At 46.9% G+C, this 25,196-nt stretch overlaps 2 protein-coding genes across 4 annotated transcripts in view; both read right to left on the reverse strand.

Annotated features, from left to right (window-relative positions):
* The window catches only part of STX12 (syntaxin 12), a 37,689-nt gene extending 36,077 nt beyond the window's left edge, over positions 1 to 1,612 (reverse strand). For both annotated transcript variants that reach the window (XM_002716116.6, XM_051856792.3), the window contains exon 1: positions 1,316 to 1,612. In XM_002716116.6, coding sequence (XP_002716162.1) covers positions 1,316 to 1,433 — 118 coding nt within the window. In that variant the 5' untranslated portion in view covers positions 1,434 to 1,612. The remainder of the gene's footprint in view (positions 1 to 1,315) is intronic.
* A 6,773-nt stretch (positions 1,613 to 8,385) lies between these two features.
* FAM76A (family with sequence similarity 76 member A) overlaps positions 8,386 to 25,196 on the reverse strand; it is a 33,394-nt gene continuing 16,583 nt past the window's right edge. For both annotated transcript variants that reach the window (XM_051856791.3, XM_002716087.6), the window contains 3 exons: positions 19,080 to 19,215; positions 12,147 to 12,248; positions 8,386 to 10,671 (listed from right to left, as the gene is read on the reverse strand). In XM_051856791.3, the coding sequence (XP_051712751.1) occupies positions 10,585 to 10,671; positions 12,147 to 12,248; positions 19,080 to 19,215 (325 nt within the window). In that variant the 3' untranslated portion in view covers positions 8,386 to 10,584. The remainder of the gene's footprint in view (positions 10,672 to 12,146; positions 12,249 to 19,079; positions 19,216 to 25,196) is intronic.

The raw sequence follows: 25,196 nt of genomic DNA on the forward strand, positions 1-25,196 counted from the left end.
GAATGAGTACTTTAAAAATAGACATTAAAATTAGATTTGGCCTCAACAGAAACTATCTTGATCCAGAATTTTCTGATCTAGCCTGCAGTACAGATCCCTCACAAAAAGAAATGAGAATACAAAGTCATATTATTTTTTTGTTTCTGGATTGAACAGATCACATATGCTTTCCACTTCCAAATTACCCAGTCTCCCAAAACACCCTTCCATTTGGAAATGTTCTACCTGCTCACAATGTTCAAATTCAACCATGCACATTTAAATTTAAAGTCAAAATTATAGCTTATTCCTTAAAAATACAGAACATAATTGTAATTCAGGACCAACTAGTTCTACCTATTAACAGAGTGCAGCCAAGCTCACAAAAACACGGTAATAAACAAGGATGATGACCACCATGCCTCCCAGGGAAAGCTGCTGCCCGCAGTTTCTACGCTCTGAGCTTTTTCTCAGCCACAGGAAAAGCCAGCATTTGCCTCACTCACCTCGTCTCGCTCGGACCCTAATGGTGAGGAGGGAACGTTAAGACAACCAGTGGCGTTCTTACCTCCACCGTGTTTCAGCCCTAACGTGGCTGAGCCCACCAACCCCGGCTACTCTGTTGGTCAGATCAGTTCAAAGGAGTAGGAAGGGGAAAAAAGCTTCACCTGCTTCAAGTCCAAAAACACACCCTCATTCTCTGGTATGGAAGACAAACAACGTAAATGGAAGTGTTTCTGGTGAATCATCTTTATTAAAACAGAAGCCATGCCAGCCCTTCAAGTAACAGTCACTGTGTCTGATTCTCGAATTCACTACAGGAAAAACTGTGCATGAAGTCACCCAAACACAGGCACTCCCCACTTCCCTTAATTCAAAGTTGCTGATTTCCGAGGAGCCACGGGCCGGGCAGAATGTAAACCTAAAGCCTCAACCAGTAAACAACCCCCGACCCAAACCGGCCAAAGAGGAAGGCGAGCTGGGTGGGGGGAAGGCGACGACAGGAAAAACTCGCTGGCCACTGCTGCGCCAAGTCAGCGCGCTCGCGGCTCGCGAGGTGACACACGCCCCCTCCCACCCTCGGGCTGTCAGGTCCGCAGTGTCGGCCCCAGCCCGGAGCGGGCCGCACTTTCGAGCTTCAGCTGGGGCTCGGGACCCTCGGGGAGCCCGGGCCCGACGGCCTCGGGATGGCAGCCGCCGCCCCCGGCGTGCAAGGCCCGCGACGGCCTCAGGCGTGGCCCTGGCCGTACCCCCAGCCGGGCTCTACGTCCCGGAGGCCTCGGCCAGGCCTGTCTCCAGGACGCCCCCCGCCCCCCGGCTCGGTCCCCCGGCTCACTGGCTTGGCTGATGCGCTGGATGTTGCCGCTGCATGTCTGGATGATGCTGTTGAAGTCCCGGACCGGGGGCCCCGAGGGCCCCGGGTTCCGGTACAAGTCTAAAGGGCCGTAGGACATGACGAGGAGCTGAGACCGGCTCTCCCTGCACGGTGCTCCTACCGGAAGCAGCCGTCAGACAGGACCCGCAAGCTGGGAAACCGGGAAGAGAAAGGGCGGGGAAGAGGCTGAGGCTGCGTGCGCACTATCCCCGCCCCCACGCAGCGCGCACGCGTCTGCCCCGCCCGCCCCCACAGTGCGCAGGCGCCGCTGGGACTGGACCTGGCTTAGGGATGCGGGGCGGGGCGGTGACGTCACCCAGTTTGGGGACTGAGTTTAGATGAGCTTGGGTGGCAGTCTTTCTCGCCAGAGCACAGTGACAGGAGGCATGGATTTTTGATTCCCCTACGATTTGTACCAGATGATCTCAGCCCCTACATCTTACTCTGTTTTGAGAATTCAGGCCAAATATGGGAGAAACTCAGATCTGTAACTGTCACCCAAAATTCCTCACTCTGCTTCCATCCCCTAAGGCTTTGGTAGTATTTGTGGAGGACTTTTATGGTTTCCAATTCACTTTTTTTTTTTTTAAAGATTTATTTTTATTTGAAAGGCAAAGTTACAGAGCCAGAGGTAGAAGAAGCAGAGAGACATCCGTTGGTTCCCTCCCCAGATGGCCACAAAGGCTGGAGCCAGGAGCCAGGAACTTCTTTCCGGTCTCCCACATGGGTGCAGGGGCCCAAGTACTTGGGCCATCTTCTACTGCTTTCCTAGGCCATACAGAAAGCTGGATGGGAAGTGGAGCAGCAGGGACTCGAACCGGCGCCCATATGGGATGCTGGCACTGCAGGTGGCGGCTTTACCTACTACACCACAGTGCCAGCCCCTCCAATTCACTTTTATTTGGTGAAAATGTACTATGTATGAATCCTCACTGCAATTCACTTATTCATAAGCTGTTTCACAGCAAGGAATGGTGCTCTATTCACATGTTTAAGAGACGTAATGTTAGAGTTGGATTGCTCTTGCCACCCCAAAAACGCTCCAAGAGACTTTCTCTCATGCAATTAACAAAGGGTAAGGTTTATTGATGATCCGACATGTCGGGGCCCCCGTCCCAGTACAGGTGAGCGGCCCCAAATAGTCTTGGGTTGGGGTTTTTATACACGTTTAAACAAAGAAAATCAATCATTGCATAGATCAGACAGAGGTATAGAGTAAACAATTGATACAAGTTAAGTGATTTTACAACCAGTTGATTTATGAATACAGGGAGTACAGGATATCGAGTAAGGGCCTGATTAGACCTCAGAGAACCATATGGCCTATACAGGGAGTATCAAAAAGCCTCCTATTGCCAAAAGGGAGGGCCACACAACAAACACAACAAGGTTGCAGGAACTGCCTTGATGATACCTAGGAATGCAGCCGAATGGCGATAAGGGACACATGGTGGGGTCAGGGTTCCAGGAGGCAAAGAGATATACAGTGACTTCTTCTATCTTACTTAGGTGAAACTAAGGTTACGCTCACATTGGGGTAATTTACTGACTAATTAACTTTATAGAGAATGGCTATGCAGAGCAAGGCTAACGAGGTCAGGAAAGTTCACCAGAGGAGGTGGGGGTGGGGAGCGGCTTTTAACTTTTTAACCCTTCAGTAATAGTCTATTTTTTTAAAAAAATACTTATTTATTTGAAAGGCAGAGTTGCAGAGAGAGATCTTACATCTGCTGGTTCACCCCCTAGATGACCACAATGGTCAGCACCTGGCCAGGCCAAAGCCAGAGGCTTCGTCCGGGTTTCCCACATGGGTGATAGGGGCCCAAGGGCTTGAGCCATCTTCTACTGCTTTTCCCAGGTCATTAGCAGGGAGCTGGATGGGAATTGGAGCCATCAGGATAGAACCAGTGCCCCTGTGGGACGACGGAGTCGCAGGCAGCGTCTTAACCTGCTACACCACAACACTGCTGCATAACAGTCTCTTTGTTTAGACTCCTAAAATTTAAAAATCATTCCCTTAAGTAATTTAGAGTGCAAGACCATCACGTTCCCGTAGAAGACTGCATTTGGGGAGCCTATAGTAGAAGGAAAGACGTGGATAGGATTTTGGTTTGGGAGGCGTTCAGATGATAAGTGAAGGGGAACTGGCAGCGCTTCCTCTGTGCGCCAGCCTCACCCCATTCCAGCCTCTTTGCAATCTCTGGGAAATGTAAAGAAAGGAAGCAGCTTGTCTGTGTGGGTGGGACCTCCGAAAGTGTGAGTGGCTCTGTATTCAGCCTTGGGGCTTTACCAAGCGGGGTTATCTCTATTTTTCATTCGTGCATTTATGAAAGCATTTTTTTATCTATAGAAAAAGATATCACTGAGGGATCTCGCTTTGATTATCAAAACCCTGCTTCTTAGAACCCATAGTTTTGTGTAAAGTCTTATAGCAAATCATGTAAATTGTACTTTTTAACCAATACAATAGTCTTGGAAATTTTTCATTTACATATGACGCTATTTAAAGTGAAGTTCAGGAAAGATTTTTTTTTCTCCTAGGAATTGAAAATATAGTTGTTGTTTTATTTCTCTATGCAGAATAAAAGTGGTTTTCCATCTGTGCATCTTTTGGAGCAGTAAATCCGTGCCTTGCAAATACTAGATGTCAAATAGACAATTTTTGTAGTAACATAGGAATAATAAAAAATGGTCAGTCCTTTTAAATGCCCCTTAGGTACCAGGCAGTGCAAACATGTTTTACATACATTATCAGTGACCCCCAAAGTAAAGCCCATCGGGTACAGACCACTTGTAGTGTGACAAAGTGAAGTTTATTAACCTACCACAAAGCAGACTGCACACCCGGAGTTTCATGGGTATATCACCACTCATGGGAAGAGAGGGGTGACTCCAGGATCGGGGCAAACACAGAGTAGAGGTAAAGTATGAAAGAAGCAGTGCTTTGATATTTTCAAAGCACATCATCAGACCTAAACTAACAAAAGGACTCAGGATCCCGTTTCCTTGGAAACTACCATGTTGTATCTGGAAACCCCTTATCTGAAACTCCACATCTGGGTTAGAAATTAAGGCCAGTTCTTTGTGTCAAAATAACTCAGCTCTTCCAGATAAAAATGGAATATTCTGCCCTTATCAATATTTCAAAGAGAACATCTTCTGAAAATCTATGATTTTGAAAAATAAGATCTGGGGCCGGCGCCGCGGCTCACTAGGCTAATCCTCTGCCTGCAGCGCCAGCACACCGGCTTCTAGTCCCGGTTGGGGCGCTGGATTCTGTCCCGGTTGCCCCTCTTCCAGGCCAGCTCTATGCTGTGGCCCGGGAGTACAGTGGAGGATGGCCCAGGTCCATGGGCCCTGCACCCCATGGGAGACCAGGAGAAGCACCTGGCTCCTGGCTTCAGATCAGAGCGATGCACCTGCCATTGGAGGGTGAACCAACGGCAAAGGAAGACCTTTCTCTCTGTCTCTCTCTCACTGTCCACTCTGCCTGTCAAAAATAAATAAATAAATAAGGCCTGGAGCCGGCGCTGTGGCACAGTGGGTTAAAGCCCCAGACTGCAGTGCTAGTATCCCATATAGGCACCAGTTCGAGTCCCAGCTGCTCCTCCTCCAATCCAGCTCTTTGCTGTGGCCTGGGAAGGCAGTAGAAGATGGCCCAAGTGCTTGGGACCCTGCACCTGTGTGTGAGACCTGGAGGAAGCTCCTGACTCCTAGCTTCGGATCAGCTCAGCTCTGGCCGTTGCGTTCATTTGGGGAGTGAACCAACAGAATGGAAGACTTTTCTCTCTGGCTCTACCTCTCTCTGTAACTCTTTCAAAGAAATAAAATAATTCTTTAAAAAAAAAAAGTCTGCCAGCTCTCTGTCCTCTTGTTAATTAATGAAATAATCTTCACAGGTTTGCACCCATCAAGCAAGGTTAGTGCATTGACACAGATAAGGAAACTGGTGTTCTCTAGGGACTCTAGGTATTTTCCCAATGTCACATAGCTGGTGAGCAGTAGAGCCAGCATTCTACGCCTACCTGCACACACACAGAAGTATTTCAAAAACCACGGATAGTTCATAGCAGCAAATTTTTTTTTTTTTTTATTGATTGATTGATTCTAGAGAATTTTTTTTTATTGTTTATTTATTCTAATTTTTACTTCACATACAACATTTGTACTTATTTATGGAGTATAGTATTTTAGTTTAGTACACATATACAATGAATAATGATCAATTAAGGGTATTAGCACTTCCATCTCCTCAAGTGTTATCAATCCCCTGTGTGTTTTTAAGTTTTTTTTTTTTTTTATTTCTTTTTTTTTTTTTTTTTTTTTTTTTTTTTTTGACAGGCAGAGTGGACAGTGAGAGAGAGAGACAGAGAGAAAGGTCTTCCTTTGCCGTTGGTTCACCCTCCAATGGCCGCCGCTGCAGCCGGCGCACCGCGCTGATCCTGGCAGGAGCCAGGAGCCAGGTGCTTTTCCTGGTCTCCCATGGGGTGCAGGGCCCAAGCACCTGGGCCATCCTCCACTGCACTCCCTGGCCATAGCAGAGAGCTGGCCTGGAAGAGGGGCAACCGGGACAGAATCCGGCGCCCCGACCGGGACTAGAACCCGGTGTGCCGGCGCCGCAAGGTGGAGGATTAGCCTATTGAGCCACGGCGCCGGCCCATAGCAGCAAATTTTTAAAACTAAACAGCATTTTTCTGAACTTAATTTTTGAGTTATAACTGATATGCAACAGAATGCCCAGACATTAAGTGTGGTTCAGTGAAATTTGGCGCTTGTATACACCCACGTAACTACCACCTAATCCAAGACAAAGAGCATTCTCATCATCACACCAGAAAACTCCCTTGACTTATGCTTCTTTCCAATCGATTTCCCTCATCTCCAGAAATCACTTTCTGATTTTTTTAATCACTGCCGATTAGTTTTGCCTATTCTTGGACTTCATACTTGATGTATTCTTTAGTGTTTGGCTTGTTTCAGTTACACAATGTTTTTGAGATTTGCCCATGATGTTGCACATATCAGTAGTTTGGTCTTTTTTATTACCAAGTAGTAGTTCATCAGATGAATGCATTTCAATTTGACTATTATTAATGGGCACTTGGATTGTCTCCAGTTTGGAAACTACAGTGTGAAGACTGTGTGAAGAAGGCCATAGTAGCATTTATTTTTACTAATTTCAAATTGGAAACAGCCTGAATAGCCATCAATAGCAGAGTAGATAAACTATGACATGATAGGGCACAGAAATAATGAACAGGGGTCAGTGTTATGATGCAGTGAGTTAAGCACCACTTGTGATGTTGGCATCCCGTATAGGCCTTGGCTGGAATCCTGGCTTCTTCACTGCTGATCCGGCTCCCTATTAATGTGCCTGGGAAAGCAACAAAAGATGGCCTAAGAGCTGGGGCCCTGCCGCCATGTAGGAGACCCAGATGGAGCCCCAGGCATCTGGGTGTGGCTTGGCCCAGCCCCAGCCATTGAAGCCATTTGGGGAGCAAACCAGCAGATAGAAGATCTCTCTTAATCACTCCCTCCCTCTTGCTCTCTCTCTCCCTCTTTCTCTTTAACTCTGCTTTTCAAATAAATATATCTTAGGGGAAAAAAAAAAAGATTTACTGCTGGGTGAACAAGATGGATGATCTCTTCCAAATATAATGTGTAGCTAAAGAAGCCAGGCACAAAATGAGTAGAGCCTCTGTTATTCCATTTTTATTGTTTATGATTGGCAAAAATTAAACCATATTATTAAAGTCAGAATATGGGAAGAGGGGTAGCGACTGTGGCACAGTGGGTTAAGCCTCTGCTTGGGAGGCATATGTTCCACATCAGAGTGCCTAGAATCGAATCCTTCTTCCAACCCACCTTCCTGCTAACGCACACCCTGGGAAGCAGCAGATGATGGCTCAAGTTCTTGGGTCCCTGCCAGCCACCTGGGAGACCTGGATGGTCATGCCCTCTCGGGCACTAGATATGGTACCAATAAACAAAGTCTCCAGAGATGAAGCTGGCCCTCAGCTTTTGAATCTTGCCAGCTGTGAGAATCCAGACATCAAGGAACAGAAACATGTTACCCAAGTGCCTTGCCCAAATTCTTGACCAACAGGATCTAGGTTGAAATGGTTGTTTGGAGCCACTAGACTTTGGGGTCATGTTATACAGCAGTAATAACCCAATAGCTCTGGAACTCCTAAGTTTTGACTTTCTTGAGGATGGCCCTTCCTCCAGATCCTCGAGCTGGCCATCTGTTGAGGAGGACAGCTAGACTGCAGGGAACACATGGTCTTACACTGCAAAGGGCGGAGGCCAAGTTTGCTGAATTGTTTTGAGGGTAAGAGTACTTGAAGGCCGCCCTGAAGTGCTGGATGACACCCTGCTCCGTGTATATTCTTTCCTTAGAGTGGTTTTTTTAAGGCTGATAAATGGAGAAATCAACACAATACAGGTGGTCAGAAACTGTCTACAAAGCTAAATTTCAACCTGAGAAAGTCCACTGTCTTTGAGTTTATAGAAGAGAATGACCAGGATGTAACAATGACAGTGTTTGAGAGACACCTGTTTCTAATTTTAAAACCTGCTAGTCGGCAGCAGGGCTGTTTCTCTCCTTCTTTTGAAATGGCCTCTCGGAAAGCTTTCACTCATACCTTATGAAGATTCATCCTGTGTTATTTTTTGGATAGTAATGGTTAATGTAAAAATCAAGGAGCAATGGTGTTGTGGTGTTGTCCAGTATTTCACTAAGTGGAAGCCCCGTGAGGACAGTAACTTTGTTGGTTTTTTCACTGCTGTATGCCCACTGCCCAGCCCATTGCCTATCACAAAACAAACATTTAAACTGGATAAATAAAATTACAGAAGGGACAGAGAGAATGCGTTAATTCTTTGATGGACATGAAACTCCTTATCAGCAAAGTTAGTTTTTTAATGTTTTTAGTCTACAAGTAAGAGAAACTGTTTTCTAGGTTTGAAAGGATAATGGATATGTCTATCAATGAGCCAGCAAGAAACAGATAAAAACAAAAACTAGGATATTTGAGTCAATATGAATTTTTATTAACACACATTTGTCAAAGTCTATACAAACCAAAACATTCCTGTGTTTTAAAATGTCCATTATTACAAACATACAAAGAAACAAAAAGTGTTACCAAAAGTTAGCTACTCAATTTCATGGTAAAACAGTGCCATGATTTTTAAAAATCAAAATTTTCAAGACTGAGGTTTCTTCCTTCCCTTTTAGGAACTTACGGAAAGTTAGAAAATGTGTGGATTTGCTTTTTATTAAATGCTAAGACCTTAAAAAAAAGATTTTTGTATAAAACTAAACATGTTTTCATATTGTTTATACTTCACATAACAGAGTTTTTCAGTCTTTAAAATTAAAAAAAAAAAAGACTAAATTTTGCAAATCTTCTCCCCAAGGTCAATGCAAATGCATCTGAAAAATATTATCTCACAGTTGATCTTTACCTAAGAGTTTCTCATTCAAAAAGTTACAGAACTGTGTAGCGCTGTCATTTCCCTTGCTCACAGGGGAAAAGTCCATGACTCCCTGGGTGACACAGAAGCAACATGGTCCACTGCATCCCTTTCCTATTTCCACATCTCTGTCCAATTCTGCGCAGGGCTCCGGACTTAGGAGAACGCCACCACAAATCACAGAGCACCTGCTTTTAGGACACTTCTAGCAAGCTATGCCGACCACCCCAGCGTGGAGGTGCCAAGGCCCGCTGCCCTCACAATGGCCTCTACTTGTGCTCTCCTGCATTGACGACTCCAGGGTCGTTGGTTTTGCTGTTTTATGGCACATGACTCCCTCCCTAATTCCTTTCAGAAACAGCACACAGAGGACCTGCAAGTGTGGCTACCAGTGCGAATCCATCCCCTTTCTGGAAAAGCAAATCCATGTGCCCAGTGGATCAAGAGAGGAAGACAGGGCACACACCGCTCTGGCTGCACTCCGGCTGCTCCTGAGAAGCCCGTTTTCACTCTTGTTCCACTGACAGCAGGGAGTGTACAGGCTGGGATGGGTGAGGAGGAGTGGGGAGAAGGTACAGTGATAGGATTTCTCCCAATCAGACGCAGAGTCCACACCTGAGCAGCTGTACGAACCCCAGAAATACTCTTACAGTTCAAATATTATCCTGTTTTGAATTTGCTCATGTTAAAAAAAAAAAAAAACTGAGATAAGAAGTAAAAGGTCTTCTTTCAAAAAGAAGTGGCAGTGAGAATTTAAAAGCAACCACAAAAAACAATCAGGAAAGAGGTGAGGAGGGAAGTGTCCAGTACAACCTGGACGACTTTTTTCTCTGCCCTTACTTAAAAAGACAGACTGTTAAATCTTTGCTCCCTCCCTTAAGCATCTCCTTAAATGCTCTTCCAAGAAATCCTCCAAAAGGCACTTAACTCCATACGTATGTATTGAAATTGTTTCACCTTAGCAATCAGTTTTCAGAGACTCCAAGGTAACAACAAAAGATCTGATTCTTTTACTAAAAGCTAGAGAACAGGACTGTTTTTTGTTTCAAGAGGTGTTGCTTTTACAAGAACAGGCTAGTCTACTGTTACTCCTTTTTCAAGAAAAGTTTCTTGTTTTAAAAAATAAATAAAACTCTGGCTATACATAGTACAAAGTTCATACATAATATACCTGGAAAAAAACCCAAGAATATACCCTGAAGCAATTTTTTTTTTTTTTTTTTTTTTGAGAGATAGCTTCTTCCATTGTACCAAGTCTGAAGGTGGCAGTTTTCAAAGTTCAGAGGGCGGCAGTGATACGTGATGAACACCAAGCTAGTTGCTCACGGGTATGGCAGGATGCAGTGATGGACAAAAGCAATCATTCTGCACATAACACGGAGCAGTTACCACCACAAAAAACAAACAAACAAACAAAACCAAAGAGGAGTACCGAGAGAGAGAGAAAGAAGGAGAGAGGGAAAGAGAAAGAGAGAGAGAGAGAGGGAGGGAGAGAGAGAAGCAGATGGGCGGGGATATGGGGATCGGACAGAGGAGAGGAGACAGAGAGGAGCCCGAAAGCGCACACACTCGAGCATGCAGTCATAACGCAGGTGTCTCCATTCAGCCCACTGCAGTCACACAAAGAAAGATAACTGTAATAAAATAGAGATTTCTTAAGAAAGCTTGCAATTCCCAGAGAACAGCCAGGTCTCCAACTCTAACCCCGGGTGACTCCATTTGCTGTCGCTGGAGCGCCTCCCTGTGGTCTATCATGGTGAGGTTATAGCTCCTGACTTCTCAGATTTCTTACTCTTGGACAAGGCTGCTGCTTGCTTCAGGAGCTCTCGGTTCTTGGCCTAAAAAAAAAAAAAAAAAAAAAAAAAATCAGCCAAGAAGAACCTTTAGCAGGATAGATGCAAAGCAGATAAGTGTAGATAAGTGTAGATGCAAACAATGTAGGGGGTCAGGAAGACAGGAATAATTCTAGAGACAGAAAACAACAAAAAGTTCTAGGACTTCACACTTGGCTCAGCAAAAACCGCTGCAGGTTAATCAGCCTACCTCAATCTCTTGGGACTCATTGTTACAAATGGATGCTTCATGTAATAAGAACAAACCAGGGCCAGCGCTGTGGCATAGTAGGTTAAGCCTCTGCCTGCAACGCCAGCATCCCATATAGGCACTGGTTCATATCCCAGCTCATCCTCTTCTGATCCAGCTCTCTGTTAATGGCCTGGGAAAGCAGTGAAAGATGGCCTAAATGCTTGGACCCCTACACCCATGTGGGAGACCTGGAAGAAGCCCCTGGCTCTGCACTGGCCCAGCTCCAGTCATTGTGACTATTTGGGGAGTGAACCAGTGGATGAAGACCTCCTCTGTGTCTCTTCCTCTCTCTGTCTGTAACTCTACCTCACAAATTTAAAACAACAAAAACAAACAAGCCAGAGTACTTTCATGGGGGCGAAAAACAGAATTTATAATTCATAAAACTGGTTTATTAAAAAATCAAAAAATTAATTCCATTCTTTTTAAGGAGAAAAGATCAGAACACATCCAAGAGTAAAACAACAAAAAATATCTAAAAGAAAGATTAGTGTGATTCATCAATGCTTAGAGAAAAAAGAAATCTAAGAGAAAATCATTTAAAAACAATCACATAGGCATATTAAGGCAGAGGGGGTTAAGCCAACACTTTGGAGCCTGCCTCCCATATTAGTGCCTGGAATCGAATCCTGGCTACTCCACTTCAGATCTAGCTTCCTACTAATGAACACCCTGGGAGGTAGCAGTTGATGGACCAAGTACTTGGGTTCCTGCCACCCAAGTAGGATACCTGGATGGAGTTCCTGGCTCCTGGCTTCAGCCTGGCTCAGCCCTGGCTGTTGCACTGAAGGCATTTGGGGAGTGAACCAGCAGACAGAAGATATCTCTGTCTGTATTTCAGTAAATCTTTTATTTGTTTGTTTTAATTTGAAAGGCAGAGTTACAGAGAGGGAAAGGAAGAGATAGATTTTCCATCCTCGGGATCACTCCCCAAATGGTCCAATGGCCAGGGATGAACCAAGCCAAAGCCAAGAGCTTCATTCAGGTCTTCCACATGGGTGCGAAGGCCTAAGAACTTGGGCCATCTTCTACTGCTTTGCCAGGCACATTAGCAGGGAGCTGGATTGGAAGTGGAGCAGCCCAGACATGATCCAGCACCCATACGGGATGCCAGAATTGCAGGTCTCAGCTTAACCCATTGCATCACAACACCAGCCCCTCAACCAATCTTAAACACCTCCCAGAACATCTATGTACATCAGAGTTACCATATAATTTAAGCAGTCACCTGCAATTGTTCTGTGACTTCTTTGTGGGTTTTCTCCATCTGGTTCATTTTGGCCCTCATTTGAGATTCCTGGTACTGAAAATCAGCCTTCAGCTCTGTAATCTAAGGGAAAAGAGGAAGAGTGATTAGAAGAAATGTCTGTGCAACAAAATGTGTTTTAGTGGTGGATGTCTGGCCCACTGTTGGACACCCACATCCCACATCAGTGCCTCGTTCCAGTCTTGGTTACTCCACTTCTGATCCAGCTTCCTGCTAACACTCAACCTAGGAAGGCAACAGATGATAGCTCAAATACCTGGCTCCCTGCCACCCATGTGGGAGACCTGGATTGAGTTCTAGGCGCCTGGCTTCAGCCTGGCCCAGCTGACTTTTGCAGGCATTTGGGGAACAAATCCACGTTTGGGAAATCTCTCTCCATCTGTCTCTCTCTGGCTTCCAAATAAAATGAAGATAAATAAATTTTAAAAATTAAAAAGAAAAGTGGCTTTCTATCAGAGAGCTGAATGATCCCCCCAACTGACCAATTCAGGGCTCTCCTGCAGTCCTTACCTAAATCAAAGCCAATGTATTCTATATCCTATTTTTTTTCTAACACTTTTCCTGAAGATTATACAAAATCCCAAACATTTCTGATACATACCACTAACAAGAACAAACACGTTTTTTTAAAAATATTTATTTTATTATTTGAAAGCAGAGGGGCCAGCATTGTGGCATAGTGGATGGAGCCTCCACCTGAAGTGCTGGCATCCCATATGGGTGCCGGTTCTAGTCCCGGCTGCTCCTCTTTTGATCCAGCTCTCTGCTATGGCCTGGGAAAGCAGTAGAAGATGGTCCAAGTCCTTGAGCCCCTGCACCTGCATGGGAGATCTGTAGGAAGCTCCAGGCTCCTGGCTTCAGATCGGCGCAGCTTTGACCATTGTGGCCATCTGGGGTGTGAACTAGCGGATGAAAGACTTCTTTCTCTCTCTCCGCCTGTGCCTCTCATAACTCTGCCTTTCAAATAAATAAACAAATCTTTTTAAAAAAAGAAAGCAGAGCTACAGAGAGAGGGAGAGACAGAGAGAGAAAGTGAGAGATCTGGCCGGCGCCGCGGCTCACTAGGCTAATCCTCCGCCTAGCGGCGCCGGCACACCGGGTTCTAGTCCCGGTCGGGGCGCCGGATTCTGTCCCGGTTGCCCCTCTTCCAGGCCAGCCCTCTGCTGTGGCCAGGGAGTGCAGTGGAGGATGGCCCAGGTGCTTGGGCCCTGCACCCCATGGGAGACCAGGAAAAGCACCTGGCTCCTGGCTCCTGCCATTGGATCAGCGCGGTGCGCCGGCCGCAGCGCGCCGGCCGCGGCGGCCATTGGAGGGTGAACCAACGGCAAAGGAAGACCTTTCTCTCTGTCTCTCTCTCTCACTGTCCACTCTGCCTGTCAAAAAAAAAAAAAAAAAAAAAGAAAGTGAGAGATCTTTCATCTGCTAGTTCACTCCCCAAGTGGTTGCCAACAGCCAGGGCTGAGCCAGGCAGAAACCAAGAACTGACTTAGGCCACCTTGCGCTGCTTTCCCAGGTGCATTAGCAGGGAGCTGGATAGGAAGTGGAGCAGCCTGGACTTGAACTGGGATTACTAGCATTTCAGGCAGCGGCTTTAATGGCTACACAGCAATGCTGGCCCCATAACTAACAAGATTTTTAGATTTCATGTGTTTGATGTAAATCAACAACCCTACAAATAATCACTTCCAAATAAAACAATGACATTAAATGACTGATGATTTGAGAGAAGCCACGAGAGTTAACAGCTGCTGCCAATTACTGAATTTTCACCATGTTCTGTTCTACAAAGACTATTTAACTCAATCTTTACGATAAGCCTGTGGGACTAGTATACTCTTTTTATAAACAAGAAAGCTGAGGTTCTGGCTTTGATCATTCAGTCAGCAAATAACAGAAGGCGATTTCAAACCCAAGACCCCCCTTCTGTTGACTTGGCTATTCAAGGAGCAAGAGAAAGGCCACACGAATCCCAGGAGTGATGTGTGACCTGAGTTGTTGGTTTTGTTTGTTTGTTTGTTTGTTTTGACAGGCAGAGTGGACAGTGAGAGAGAGAGACAGAGAGAAAGGTCTTCCTTTGCCATTGGTTCACCCTCCAATGGCCGCCACGGCCGGCACGCCACGGCCGGCACACCGTGCTGATCCGAAGCCAGGAGCCAGGTGCTTCTCCTGGTCTCCCATGGGGTGCAGGGCCCAAGCACTTGGGCCATCCCCCACTGCACTCCCGGGCCACAGCAGAGAGCTGGCCTGGAAGAGGGGCAACCGGGACAGAATCCGGCGCCCCAACTGGGACTAGAACCCGGTGTGCCGGCGCCGTAAGGCGGAGGATTAGCCTAGTGAGCCACGGTGCCGGCCGACCTGAGTTTTGAGGTGTAGCAGCAACAGGACCATCAGGTGAAGAGAAGGGCATCCAAGCAAAGGGAACGTACGGGCACAGGCAGAGTAGCAACAGTTGATAACTGAGATCATTCAAATGACTGATGAGGGTGGGGAGAGTGGCAGTGAGGCTACAGACAGGCAGAGCTGATGTGGAAGAGCCTGTGTTCTTTTTTTTTTTTTTGACAGGCAGAGTGGACAGTGAGAGAGAGAGACAGAGAGAAAGGTCTTCCTTTGCCGTTGGTTCACCCTCCAATGGCCGCCGCGGCCAGCGCGCTGCGGCCGGCACACCGCGCTGATCCGATGGCAGGAGCCAGGAGCCAGGTGCTTTTCCTGGTCTCCTATGGGGTGCAGGGCCCAAGCACCTGGGCCATCCTCCACTGCACTCCCTGGCCACAGCAGAGAGCTGGCCTGGAAGAGGGGCAACCGGGACAGAATCCGGCGCCCCGACCGGGACTAGAACCCGGTGTGCCGGCGCCGCAAGGCGGAGGATTAGCCTAGTGAGCCGCGGCGCCGGCCCGAGCCTGTGTTCTAAGCCAAACAGTGTGACCTTGATCTTCAAGTGTCTGAGAAATAACCTACTATTTGTTTTTGCTTCTTTTAAAGCCCTGAGTCTGCAAGGCAGTGGAAACAAGTATTCATTTGATCTCTATTTGGCAAAAATCCTTTTCTGTGCCACTAATGAAGAGAATATAATTGGGTCCAATTTCAAATGACAGTGAATATGGCTCTCTTCCATGAATCTCCACCTTAAGGCAAGAGGAAAGCACAGTACAGTACAGAGAACAGTCAAGTCAGAAAGACCTGTGTTGAGAGGACTGGGGGAGAGGCCGGTACTGTGGTGTAGCAGATAAAGCCGCTGCCGCTGCCTGTGATGCCAACATCCCATATGGGTGCCAGTTTATGACAGAAGGGCTTCTCCCCTTCCAATCCAGCTCCCTGCTAATGCACCTGGGAAAGCAATGGAAGATGGCCCAAGTGCTTGGGCCCCTTCACCCACATGGAGACACATGGGAAGATCTCTGTGTCTCCTCTTATTCCCTCTCTGAAACTGTGACTTTCAAATAAATAAATCAGTCTTTTAAGAAGAGGCCTGGGCTCATTCTCTTGTTCTGCCATTTACTAGTTTTGTGATTTGGAGACACTATTTAACCTCTCTGGGTCTGTCTGTTTGTGTGTTTCTTTCTTTTTTTTTTTTCTTTCAAGATTTATTTATTTATTTGAGAGGCAGAGTTACAGATAGGCAGAGGCAGAGAGAGAGTCTTCCATCTGTTGGTTCACTCCCCAGATGGCCACAACAGCCAGAGCTGGGCCGATCTGAAGCCAGGAGCCAGGAGCTTCTTCCAGGTCTCCCATCCAGGCGCAGGGGCCCAAGTACTTGGGCTATCTATCTTCTACTGCTTTTCCAGGTCATAGCAGAGAGTTGGATCAGAAGTGGAGCAGCTGGGACTTGAACCAACACCCATATAGGATGCCGGCTCTGTAGGCAGCGACTTTACCTGCTATGCCACAGCGCTGGCCACTGGGTCTATTTCTTAAACTATAAGATCAGAGAGGAAGAAGTTGAAAAGAAAGCATTTAAAGAATTGAACACTCTATGACCTTGTCTAAGTAAGATCAGAGTTGGCGAACTCAAAAGGCCTCCATAGCCTTGGCAACTCATGACAAGAGCCTAGGGTGATTACTGATGCCATAAACAAGAGTGTCAATTTGTTAAGTCAACAACAGGAGTCACTGTGCACTTACTCCTCATGGAGGATCTCTGTACTTAATGTGTTGTACATTGTGATTTAATGCTATAACTAGTATTCAAACAGTACTTTACACTTTGTGTTTCTGTGTGGATACAAACTGTTGAAATCTTTACTTAATATATGCTAAATTCATCTTCTGTATATAAAGATAATTGAAAATGAATCTTGATGTGAATGGAAGTGGAGAGGGAGCGGGAGAGGGGAGGGTTGCAGGTGGGAGGGAAGTTATGGGGGGGCAAAAAGCCATTGTAATCCATAAGCTGTACTTTGGAAATTTATATTCATTAAATAAAAGTTAAAAAAAAAAGAATTGAACACTGTAAATGCCTTTGTCAGCCATTCAGATGGAATCATAGCATTCTGAACTAGGCACAAGACTCTCAGGGCAAAAACAGAACTAGAGGATGGTTGGAGCTCTTAAAGGAAAAATATTGGAGGCCTTTTTCATCTATGAATGATAATAATTTCTACTCACACCGCTGAAGAGCCAGGTACAAAAGCCACATCAACGTTCGGGAGTGCAGTGGAGGATGTGGCCCACGGGCCTGAGCCCCTGCACCCACAGGAGACCTGGAGGAAGCTCCTGGCTCCTGGCTTCAGCCTGGGTCAGGCCCAGCAGCTGTGGTCATTTGGGGAGTGAACCAGTGGATGAAAGATGTCTCTCTCTCAGTAACTCTGCTTTTCAAATAAAGGAAATAAATCTTTTTAAAAATAAAAGTTAACTATTCTAGTTAAGGTAAAAGTGAGTTACTAAGACTCTGAAAATAGAATAAGAAATAAACATGAATTAAAACAAGGATGTAAAAAGTTCCCTTAAAGGGAGAGGATGATTCTCAGACCAGAATAAAACTTCTCTTATTCTGAAGATATTAATGTAAAGATACAAGAAACATAAGATAAAAGACATTCTAGAGGCTGGGGCTGTGGCTCAGTTGGTTAATCCTCTGCCTGTGGCACTGGCATCCCATATGGGCACCAGTTCTAGTCCCAGCTGCTCCTCTCCCAAGCCAGCTCTTTGCTATCGCCTGGGAAAGCAGTAGAAGATGGCCCAAGTTCCTGGGCCCCTGCACCCATGTGAGAGACCTGGAAGAGGCTCCTGGCTCCTGGCTTCAGATCAATGCAGCGCCAGCCGTTGTGGCCATTTGGGGAGTGAACCAGCAGATGGAAGACCTTTCTCTCTGTCTCTCCCTCTCACTGTCTGTAGCTCTCTCTCTCAAATAAATAAATAAAATCTAAAAAAAAAAAAAAAAAGACATTCTAATGTGAAGATGGAATATTACCACTACAGGTATTAATTAAGACACAACATAGTAACGTGTTTAAAGAATGGGTCACTTAGTAAGGGAGCTGCCAGCAATGGAAGCAGTGACGTAAGCAAGCTGGAAGAAGACAACCTGAGCACTGTCCCGGAAGGAGGAGACCTGGCCTACACACTTGGAGCATTACTGTTCCCCAGACATGGTCATCCCCGTCACAGAGATGGAGACTTCTGGTTCTTTTAGTCTGACAGCATTAAACATTACAACTACACAACTTCCTCTTTGTGTCCCAACTCCATGTTCATTCAGCACCTTCCAATCACACTCTTGCAAGGCAGCTGATGCTGAAGATAGTATGCTGCTACAGGGCCTTCTGGGAATTAAGATATGAACACTGGCTCTACACATTGTCTCCATCAGCTTGGTTAATAAATGGCCACTGGAGGAGGGAAGTATGGTTGTCTTCTTGGAACTCTATCTATGGAATGCAGGAAATCTGTTATTAATAAAAAAAAAATTTAAAAGTCCTCTCCCAGTTCTTTCCAGCTGCTGACCATTGTCTCCATAAGCTTTCTGAACTCCCTCGACTGGGGTGGACCTTCCAAGGTCACAGCACCCCGTGAGGCATCTTGGCGGTTAGCCTCTTCTCTGGAAATCCCAATCTTTTTTTTTTTTTTTTTTGTAAATATTTATTATTTATTTGAAAGTCAGAGTTACACAGAGAGAGGAGAGGCAGAGAGAGAGAGAGAAAGAGAGAGGTCTTCCATCCGCTGGTTCACTCCCCAATTGACCACAACAGCCAGAGCTGGGCTGATCCATAACCAGGAGCTTCTTCTGGGCCTCCCATGCGGGTGCAGGGGCCCAAGAACTTGGGCCATCTTCTACTGCTTTCCCAGGCCATAGTAGAGAGCTGGATTGGAAGCAGAGCAGCTGGGACTCGAATCAGCGCCCATATGGGATGGTGGCGCTTCAGGCCAGGGCATTAGCCCGCTGTGCCACAGCGCCGGCCCCTGGAAATCCCAATCTTGCCATGGGATCATTCTCAAAGCATCAACTATAAGTATCCACAAGTATCATGTCCTGCACCACTTCTCCAACATGAGCATGGTGTGACTCCCAAACTCACACAGATACTTAAAACCCAAAGTCATAAGTTAAAGGTTACTAAGAGGGTGGAAACTTAATCCAACTACAGTATTTAGGAAGTAAGCCTAGTGGAAGGGCCTTGGGTCACCGGAGGTGTGTCCCCCAAAAGTAGTTCTCATGAGAGGAATGAGTAGAAAGGTCAGCTTATTTCTCTTGCTAAAGCACCACTATCGACAGACACCAAACCAATGGGGCCACCCAGTTTTGAACTTGAAGTTCCAAAACTGTGAGCTAGGCAATCCTCTCTCTCCTCCCTAAGTAGCTTGTCTCTGGCATTTTGCTGTAGTAATAAAAAGCTGACTCACCCAGCCACATATCTGACCCCTGCATCGCCTGGTCTAAGAGGCATGACTAAACCATACCTTCTTCTCTTTCTCTAAAATCATTTGATCCTTCTGATGCAACATCTTCTTCAGAGTAGCCACTTCTTCCTTCAGTTGGGCAATGATGACAAAGTGGTCTGTGCCTGGAGAGTCCAAAGCCAGGTCTGGAGAAAAGCTGAATAGAAAAATGGATGGGGGAAAAAAATCGTAACTCGGAGAGATAAACTTTCCTCTACCTACGGCACATCCTAGGCCGTCCCTACTCCTCAAGGGCAGGATTAACTGGCTGAATTCCCAGCACCAAGAGCACACTGCTCTACACACGCCAGGCCCCACAGCATTGCCAAAGGCCCAGGTGAGGTGCTCATAACCACACCAACCAAAACCACAACCAGCAACTTTCCCACAGCCTCTTCCCTCACATTCAGCACTTAAGAGAACGCCACATCCCAAGGGCCAAGGGCACAGTGTCAGGGTCATGAAAGATTCGCAATGATTAACTGGTGAAGAAGACCTAATGTTTGACTAAGTATTTCCTTAGAATTCAGGATAGATTCTAAATTACAAGCTGATTCACTTGTCCACACTGCTCCCCCACAGCTCACCTTCCACTCTCTGTCTTCTGCCCCAGAGCACTGCACCGTGTGTGGCTGTGGAGAAGCTGCCACATTCTGTTCCAGGAGCAGTCAGTCCTTTCCGAGAAAGCTGGAGGTCATGGGAAGGAAGTCAGCTTCCCCTACGTTATAATTGGCCTGCTGGCTGTCGTTTCCAATACCAAGAATTCTTTGACAGTTAGGAAAGGAACATGGAGGTGGCAGACTCCACAGTCACATTGCAATCTGGGTTTTCAGCCGGTTTTCCTCCCAGTAACAGCACCAGAAGGCCCCACTCTATTGAAGTGGCCTCTGCCCTTTCACAGCCTCTTTTTTTTTTTTTTTTTTTTTTTTTTTTTTTGACAGGCAGAGTGGACAGTGAAAGAGAGAGACAGAGAGAAAGGTCTTCCTTTCGCCATTGGTTTACCCTCCAATGGCCGCCACAGCCGGCGCACCGCACTGATCCGAAGGCAGGAGCCAGGTGCTTCTCCTGGTCTCCCATGGGGTACAGGGCCCAAGCACTTGGGCCATCCTCCACTGCACTCCCGGGCCACAGCAGAGAGCTGGCCTGGAACAGGGGCAACCAGGACAGAATCCAGTGCCCCGACCGGGACTAGAACCTGGTGTGCTGGCGCCGCAAGGCGGAGGATTAGCCCAGTGAGCCACGGCGCCGGCTCCACAGCCTCTTAACCAGGACCAGTCTCAGGGAATCCAGGAAGCCCTGGTATTGTATTTACAATCCTGTCCACACACACCACGGGCAGTTTTCAGGATGAGAATCCCTAGCTTTTTTTTTTTTTTTTTTTTTATTTTATTTTTGACAGGCAGAGTGGACAGTGAGAGAGAGACAGAGAGAGAAAGGTCTTCCTTTGCCGTTGGTTCACCCTCCAATGGCCGCCGCTGCAGCCGGCGCACCGCGCTGATCCGATGGCAGGAGCCAGGAGCCAGGTGCTTTTCCTGGTGTCCCATGGGGTGCAGGGCCCAAGCACCTGGGCCATCCTCCACTGCACTCCCTGGCCATAGCAGAGAGCTGGCCTGGAAGAGGGGCAACCGGGACAGAATCCAGCGCCCCGACCGGGACTAGAACCCGGTGTGCCGGCGCCGCAAGGTGGAGGATTAGCCTATTGAGCCACGGCGCCGGCCAATCCCTAGCTTTTTTAACAGCTGGTCACGGGTGCCCCAGCCTGCCCCCCACCCATGAAAAGGATCACTGCCAAGAAGGCCAAATCACGCCCGTCTCTACAGAACTCTCAAAGGAAGCTCCTGACTTTCCCAGAACAATCTTCAAAGTAAAACACAAACCTCGCTGTTTTTCCTCAGCAGACACTGGAACAGTGGTTCCCAGCTCCCTCCACCAATGCAGCAACAACTCAGTTCCCCTTGTGTTAGGTTCTTTCCTGTGTTGTAAACCACATCTAATAACCAGCATTTCCCACGAAGGAAGAAACTCCAAATAGCAAGTCTAACCACTAGACACACTTCCTCACAGTTGCCAAGTCAAGTGCTTGTGTCACAACTGGAAGACATCACCCGTGGGTAGAATGGTCCTGCCTCACCCCAGTCTACATGAGATGAATGTCAAAGGAAGAATGAATCAGTGCTTTCACTACTGATGAATGAGCAGAGCTACTGGGCAACAAAAAGTAAACGCAGAGTCATACAACACGGCACGCGGGAGACGCCAAAGGCACTGCCACAGTCTCCACCAGTTTAGATCTGGAAGCTCCCGTCTATCTGCAGTCTTTCATCTGTGTCAAAACCCACCACAGGCCTGTTTTCCCTCACCTAATGTAGTCTATTTAAACCCAGAACTAAAACTTAAACGAAAAACCCCAGAACTAAGCTTACAAGTGGCTTTCTGCTGTCCCGAATGTCCCCAGCGCTCCGCTCCGCCTGCCTCTCAAGAGGATTCAGTCCACACCAATGCACTGCTAACAGAACCCATCCTGCCTGGCTGGGGCTAGGGTCTCCCCTCTCGAGCTCTAGTTCCTGATTCAGCAGGAACTGCTGGAAATGAAAAAAGGTGGCTTCATTGGTGAGACAGAAAAGCCAGTCTCTCACCAAATACTTCCAATCACAGGGAACTCACCACCACTTCAGGCAACTTCCTGCCTGTTCTCTCTCTCTCTCTCTTTTTTTTTTTTTTTTTGACAGGCAGAGTGGATAGTGAGAGAGAGACAGAGAGAAAGGTCTTCCTTTGCCGTTGGTTCACCCTCCATGGCCGCCGCGGCCGGCGCGCTGCAGCCGGCGCACCGCACTGATCCGATGGCAGGAGCCAGGTACTTATCCTGGTCTCCCATGGGGTGCAGGGCCCAAGGACTTGGGCCATCCTCCACTGTACTCCCTGGCCACAGCAGAGAGCTGGCCTGGAAGAGGGGCAACAGGGACAGAATCCGGCGCCCCGACCGGGACTAGAACCCTGTGTGCCGGCGCCGCAAGGCAGAGGATTAGCCTAGTGAGCCGCGGCGCCAGCCAACTTCCTGCCTTTTCTAAAACCTCTGAATGTTAAGACAGACTTTCTCGGGTTGAACCAAAAACTGTGCCTCCCTATAACACACTGGTTCAGAGTAATTTTTTAAGGCACATTTCAGAAGGAGAATAAGGAAAAGGCAGTCCTTTTCAAACAATAACCCACAAGGTGTGCCTGCTGAGACACCCACCTTTAAGATGGCTTTTTTATTGCCCACAGAACAACAGACAAACATGACTAAAGAATCAGTGCTACATTTTTCTAGGAAAAGAAAACTGGAAATTCACTCAGATTTTCCTCAAATTAAGAACTGTTTGCTACAATTTCAATAAAAAAATTAGAAAATATTGAGAGGAAGGCTTGTAAGTAGGAAACCATTAGAGAAAGCCAAGATAACACATTCTGCAAGATACAGAAGAATGGCACCAGCACTGTGGTGTAGCAGGTAAAGCCACTGCCTGTAGCACCAGTATCCCACATGGGCACCATTTTAAGTCCTGGCTGCTCCACTTCCAAGCCAGCTCCTTGCTGATACATCTGAGAAAGCAGCAGAGAATGGCCCAAGTCCTTGGGTCCCTGCACCCATGTGGGTGACCGAGATGAAGCTCCTGGCTCCTGGCTTCGGCTTGGCACAGCCCTGGCCATTGTGGCCATTTGGGGAGTGAACCAGTGGATGGAGGACCTCTCTCCCTCCCTGCTACCCTCTGCCTCTCCTTCCCTGTAGCTCTTTCAAATAAATAAATGCTTTTTTTTTTTTTTAATAAAAAGATACAGAAGTCTAATAGATAAAGAATAAGAGGTGGGAAAAACAGGAATATATATATATATATATTTTTTTTTTAAAGATTCACTGATTTGTTTGAAACTTAGAATTACAGAGAAAGAGGGAGAGACAGAAAGAGAAATCTTTCATCTGCTACTTCATACCCCAAATGACTGCAATGGCCAGCTAGGCCAGGCCAAAGCCAGGAGCCATGAACTTCATCCAAGTTTTCCACGTGGGTGGCAGGAGCGCATTTAGGTCATCTTCCTCTGCTTCCCCATGTCATTAGTAGGAACTGGATCAGAAATGGAGTAACCAGGCCAAGAACCGGCACCCACACAGGACGGTGGAGGTTTTACCCACTATCACAATGCTGGCCCCTCAAACATGTCTTAATATTAAACAAGTAAGAGAGGAATGTGGTACAGAAAGCACAAGGCAACTGTTAGGGAGCAACTACAGAAGACACAGCAAGTAAAAAGTAAAGAATAAGGATGTACATTTTTTAAAAGGTTTTTATTTATTTACTTGAGAGGTAGAGTTACAGACAGTGAGAGGGAGAGACAGAGAAAGGTCTTCCTTCCGTTGGTTCACTCCCCAAATGGCCGCAATGGCCAGAACCACACCGATCGAAGCCAGGGGCCAGGAGCTTCTTCCAGGTCTCCCACGTGGGTGCAGGGGCCCAAGGACTCGGGCCATCTTCTGCTTTCCCATGCCATACCAGAGAGCTGGATCAGAAGAGGAACAGCCGGGACTAGAACCAGTGGCCATATGAGATGCCGGTGCTTCAGGCCAGGGCTTTAACCCGCTGCGCCACACTGCCGGCCCCCTGGCTGCTCCACTTTCAATCCACGCACCTGCTAATGTGTCTGGGAAGAGCAGCAGAGGATAGCCCAAGTGCTTGGGCCCCTACTGCCCATGTGGGAGTCCTGGATGAGGCTCCTGGTTTCAGTCTGGCCTTGCCCCTGCCCAATGCTGCCATTTAGGGAGTTAGGGAGTGAACCAGCGGATGGAAGATCTCTCTCTCTCTCTCTTTGTATCTCTCCTTCTCTCTCTGTAACTCTGACTTTCAAATAAATAAATTTTAAAAACTGTGAGGAAGCTCTAGCAATAGAGCTTTAGAAAGAATACTGATTATACTTGGTATAGAAATGATTGTGAAATACTTATGTAATAAAAAAGATTTGGGTTTACATAACATTAAAAAAAGATTGTGAAAAACAACAGAAAAAGTCAGAATTTTTTTCAAAGTGAACTGAAAGAAGGAAAATGTAAAAAAGATAGCAAAATGTTAACCATCTTGTGCTATGAATTTCTTTTTAAAGATTTTTTTTTATTATTTGAAAGGTAGAGTTACAGAAAGAAGGAGACACAGAGAGAGCTTTTCCATCTGCTGGTTCACTCCCCAAATGGCCATAATAGCCAGGGCTGTGCAAGGCTGAAGCCAGGAGCCAAGAGCTTCTTCTGGGTCTCCCACGTGGGTCCAGGGATTTCAGCCATCCTTTGCTGCTTTTCCAGGCACATTAGCAGGGAGCTGGATCAGAAGTGGAGCAGCTGGGACTCAAACCAGTGCCCATATGGGACGCTGGCATGGCAGGCCACAGCTTAACTCACTGTGACATGCACCAACTCCAGCTATTAATTTTTTTTTAAATGCAAACAAGAATAGAATGTTAAGATTAGCAATGCAGACCATTCAAATGGAACTTGTAAATATATGCAAATAATTTTTGTGGTGGCAGAAAATTTTTCTCAATTTTCAAATTATAAGAGTAAATTAGGCCGGCGCCGCAGCTCAATAGGCTAATCCTCCACCTAGCGGCGCCGGCACACTGGGTTCTAGTCCCGGTTGGGGCGCCGGATTTGTCCCGGTGGCCCCTCTTCCAGGCCAGCTCTCTGCTGTGGCCAGGGAGTGCAGTGGAGGATGGCCCAAGTCCTTGGGCCCTGCACCCCATGGGAGACCAGGAGAAGCACCTGGCTCCTGCCTTCGGATCAGCGCAGTGCGCCGGCCGCAGCGCACCAGCCATGGCGGCCATTGGAGGGTGAACCAATGGCAAAAGGAAGACCTTTCTCTCTGTCTCTCTCTCTCTCACTATCCACTCTGCCTGTCAAAAAATAAAAATAAATAAATAAATAAATAAATAAATAAGAGTAAATTAGGGGCCAGCGCTGTGGCATAGTGGGTGCTGGTTCAAGTCATATGGGCACCGGTTTGAGTCCTGGCTGCTCCATTTCCAATCTAGCTCTCTGATATGGCCTGGGAAAGCAATGGAGGTTGTCCCAAGTCCTTGGGGCCTGCACCCACGTGGGAGACCCAGAAGAAGCTCCTG

Source organism: Oryctolagus cuniculus, chromosome 7 (genome assembly GCF_051225735.1).
Source record: "Oryctolagus cuniculus isolate XC-2025 breed Fujian yellow rabbit chromosome 7, ASM5122573v1, whole genome shotgun sequence".
Lineage (NCBI taxonomy): Eukaryota > Metazoa > Chordata > Mammalia > Lagomorpha > Leporidae > Oryctolagus > Oryctolagus cuniculus.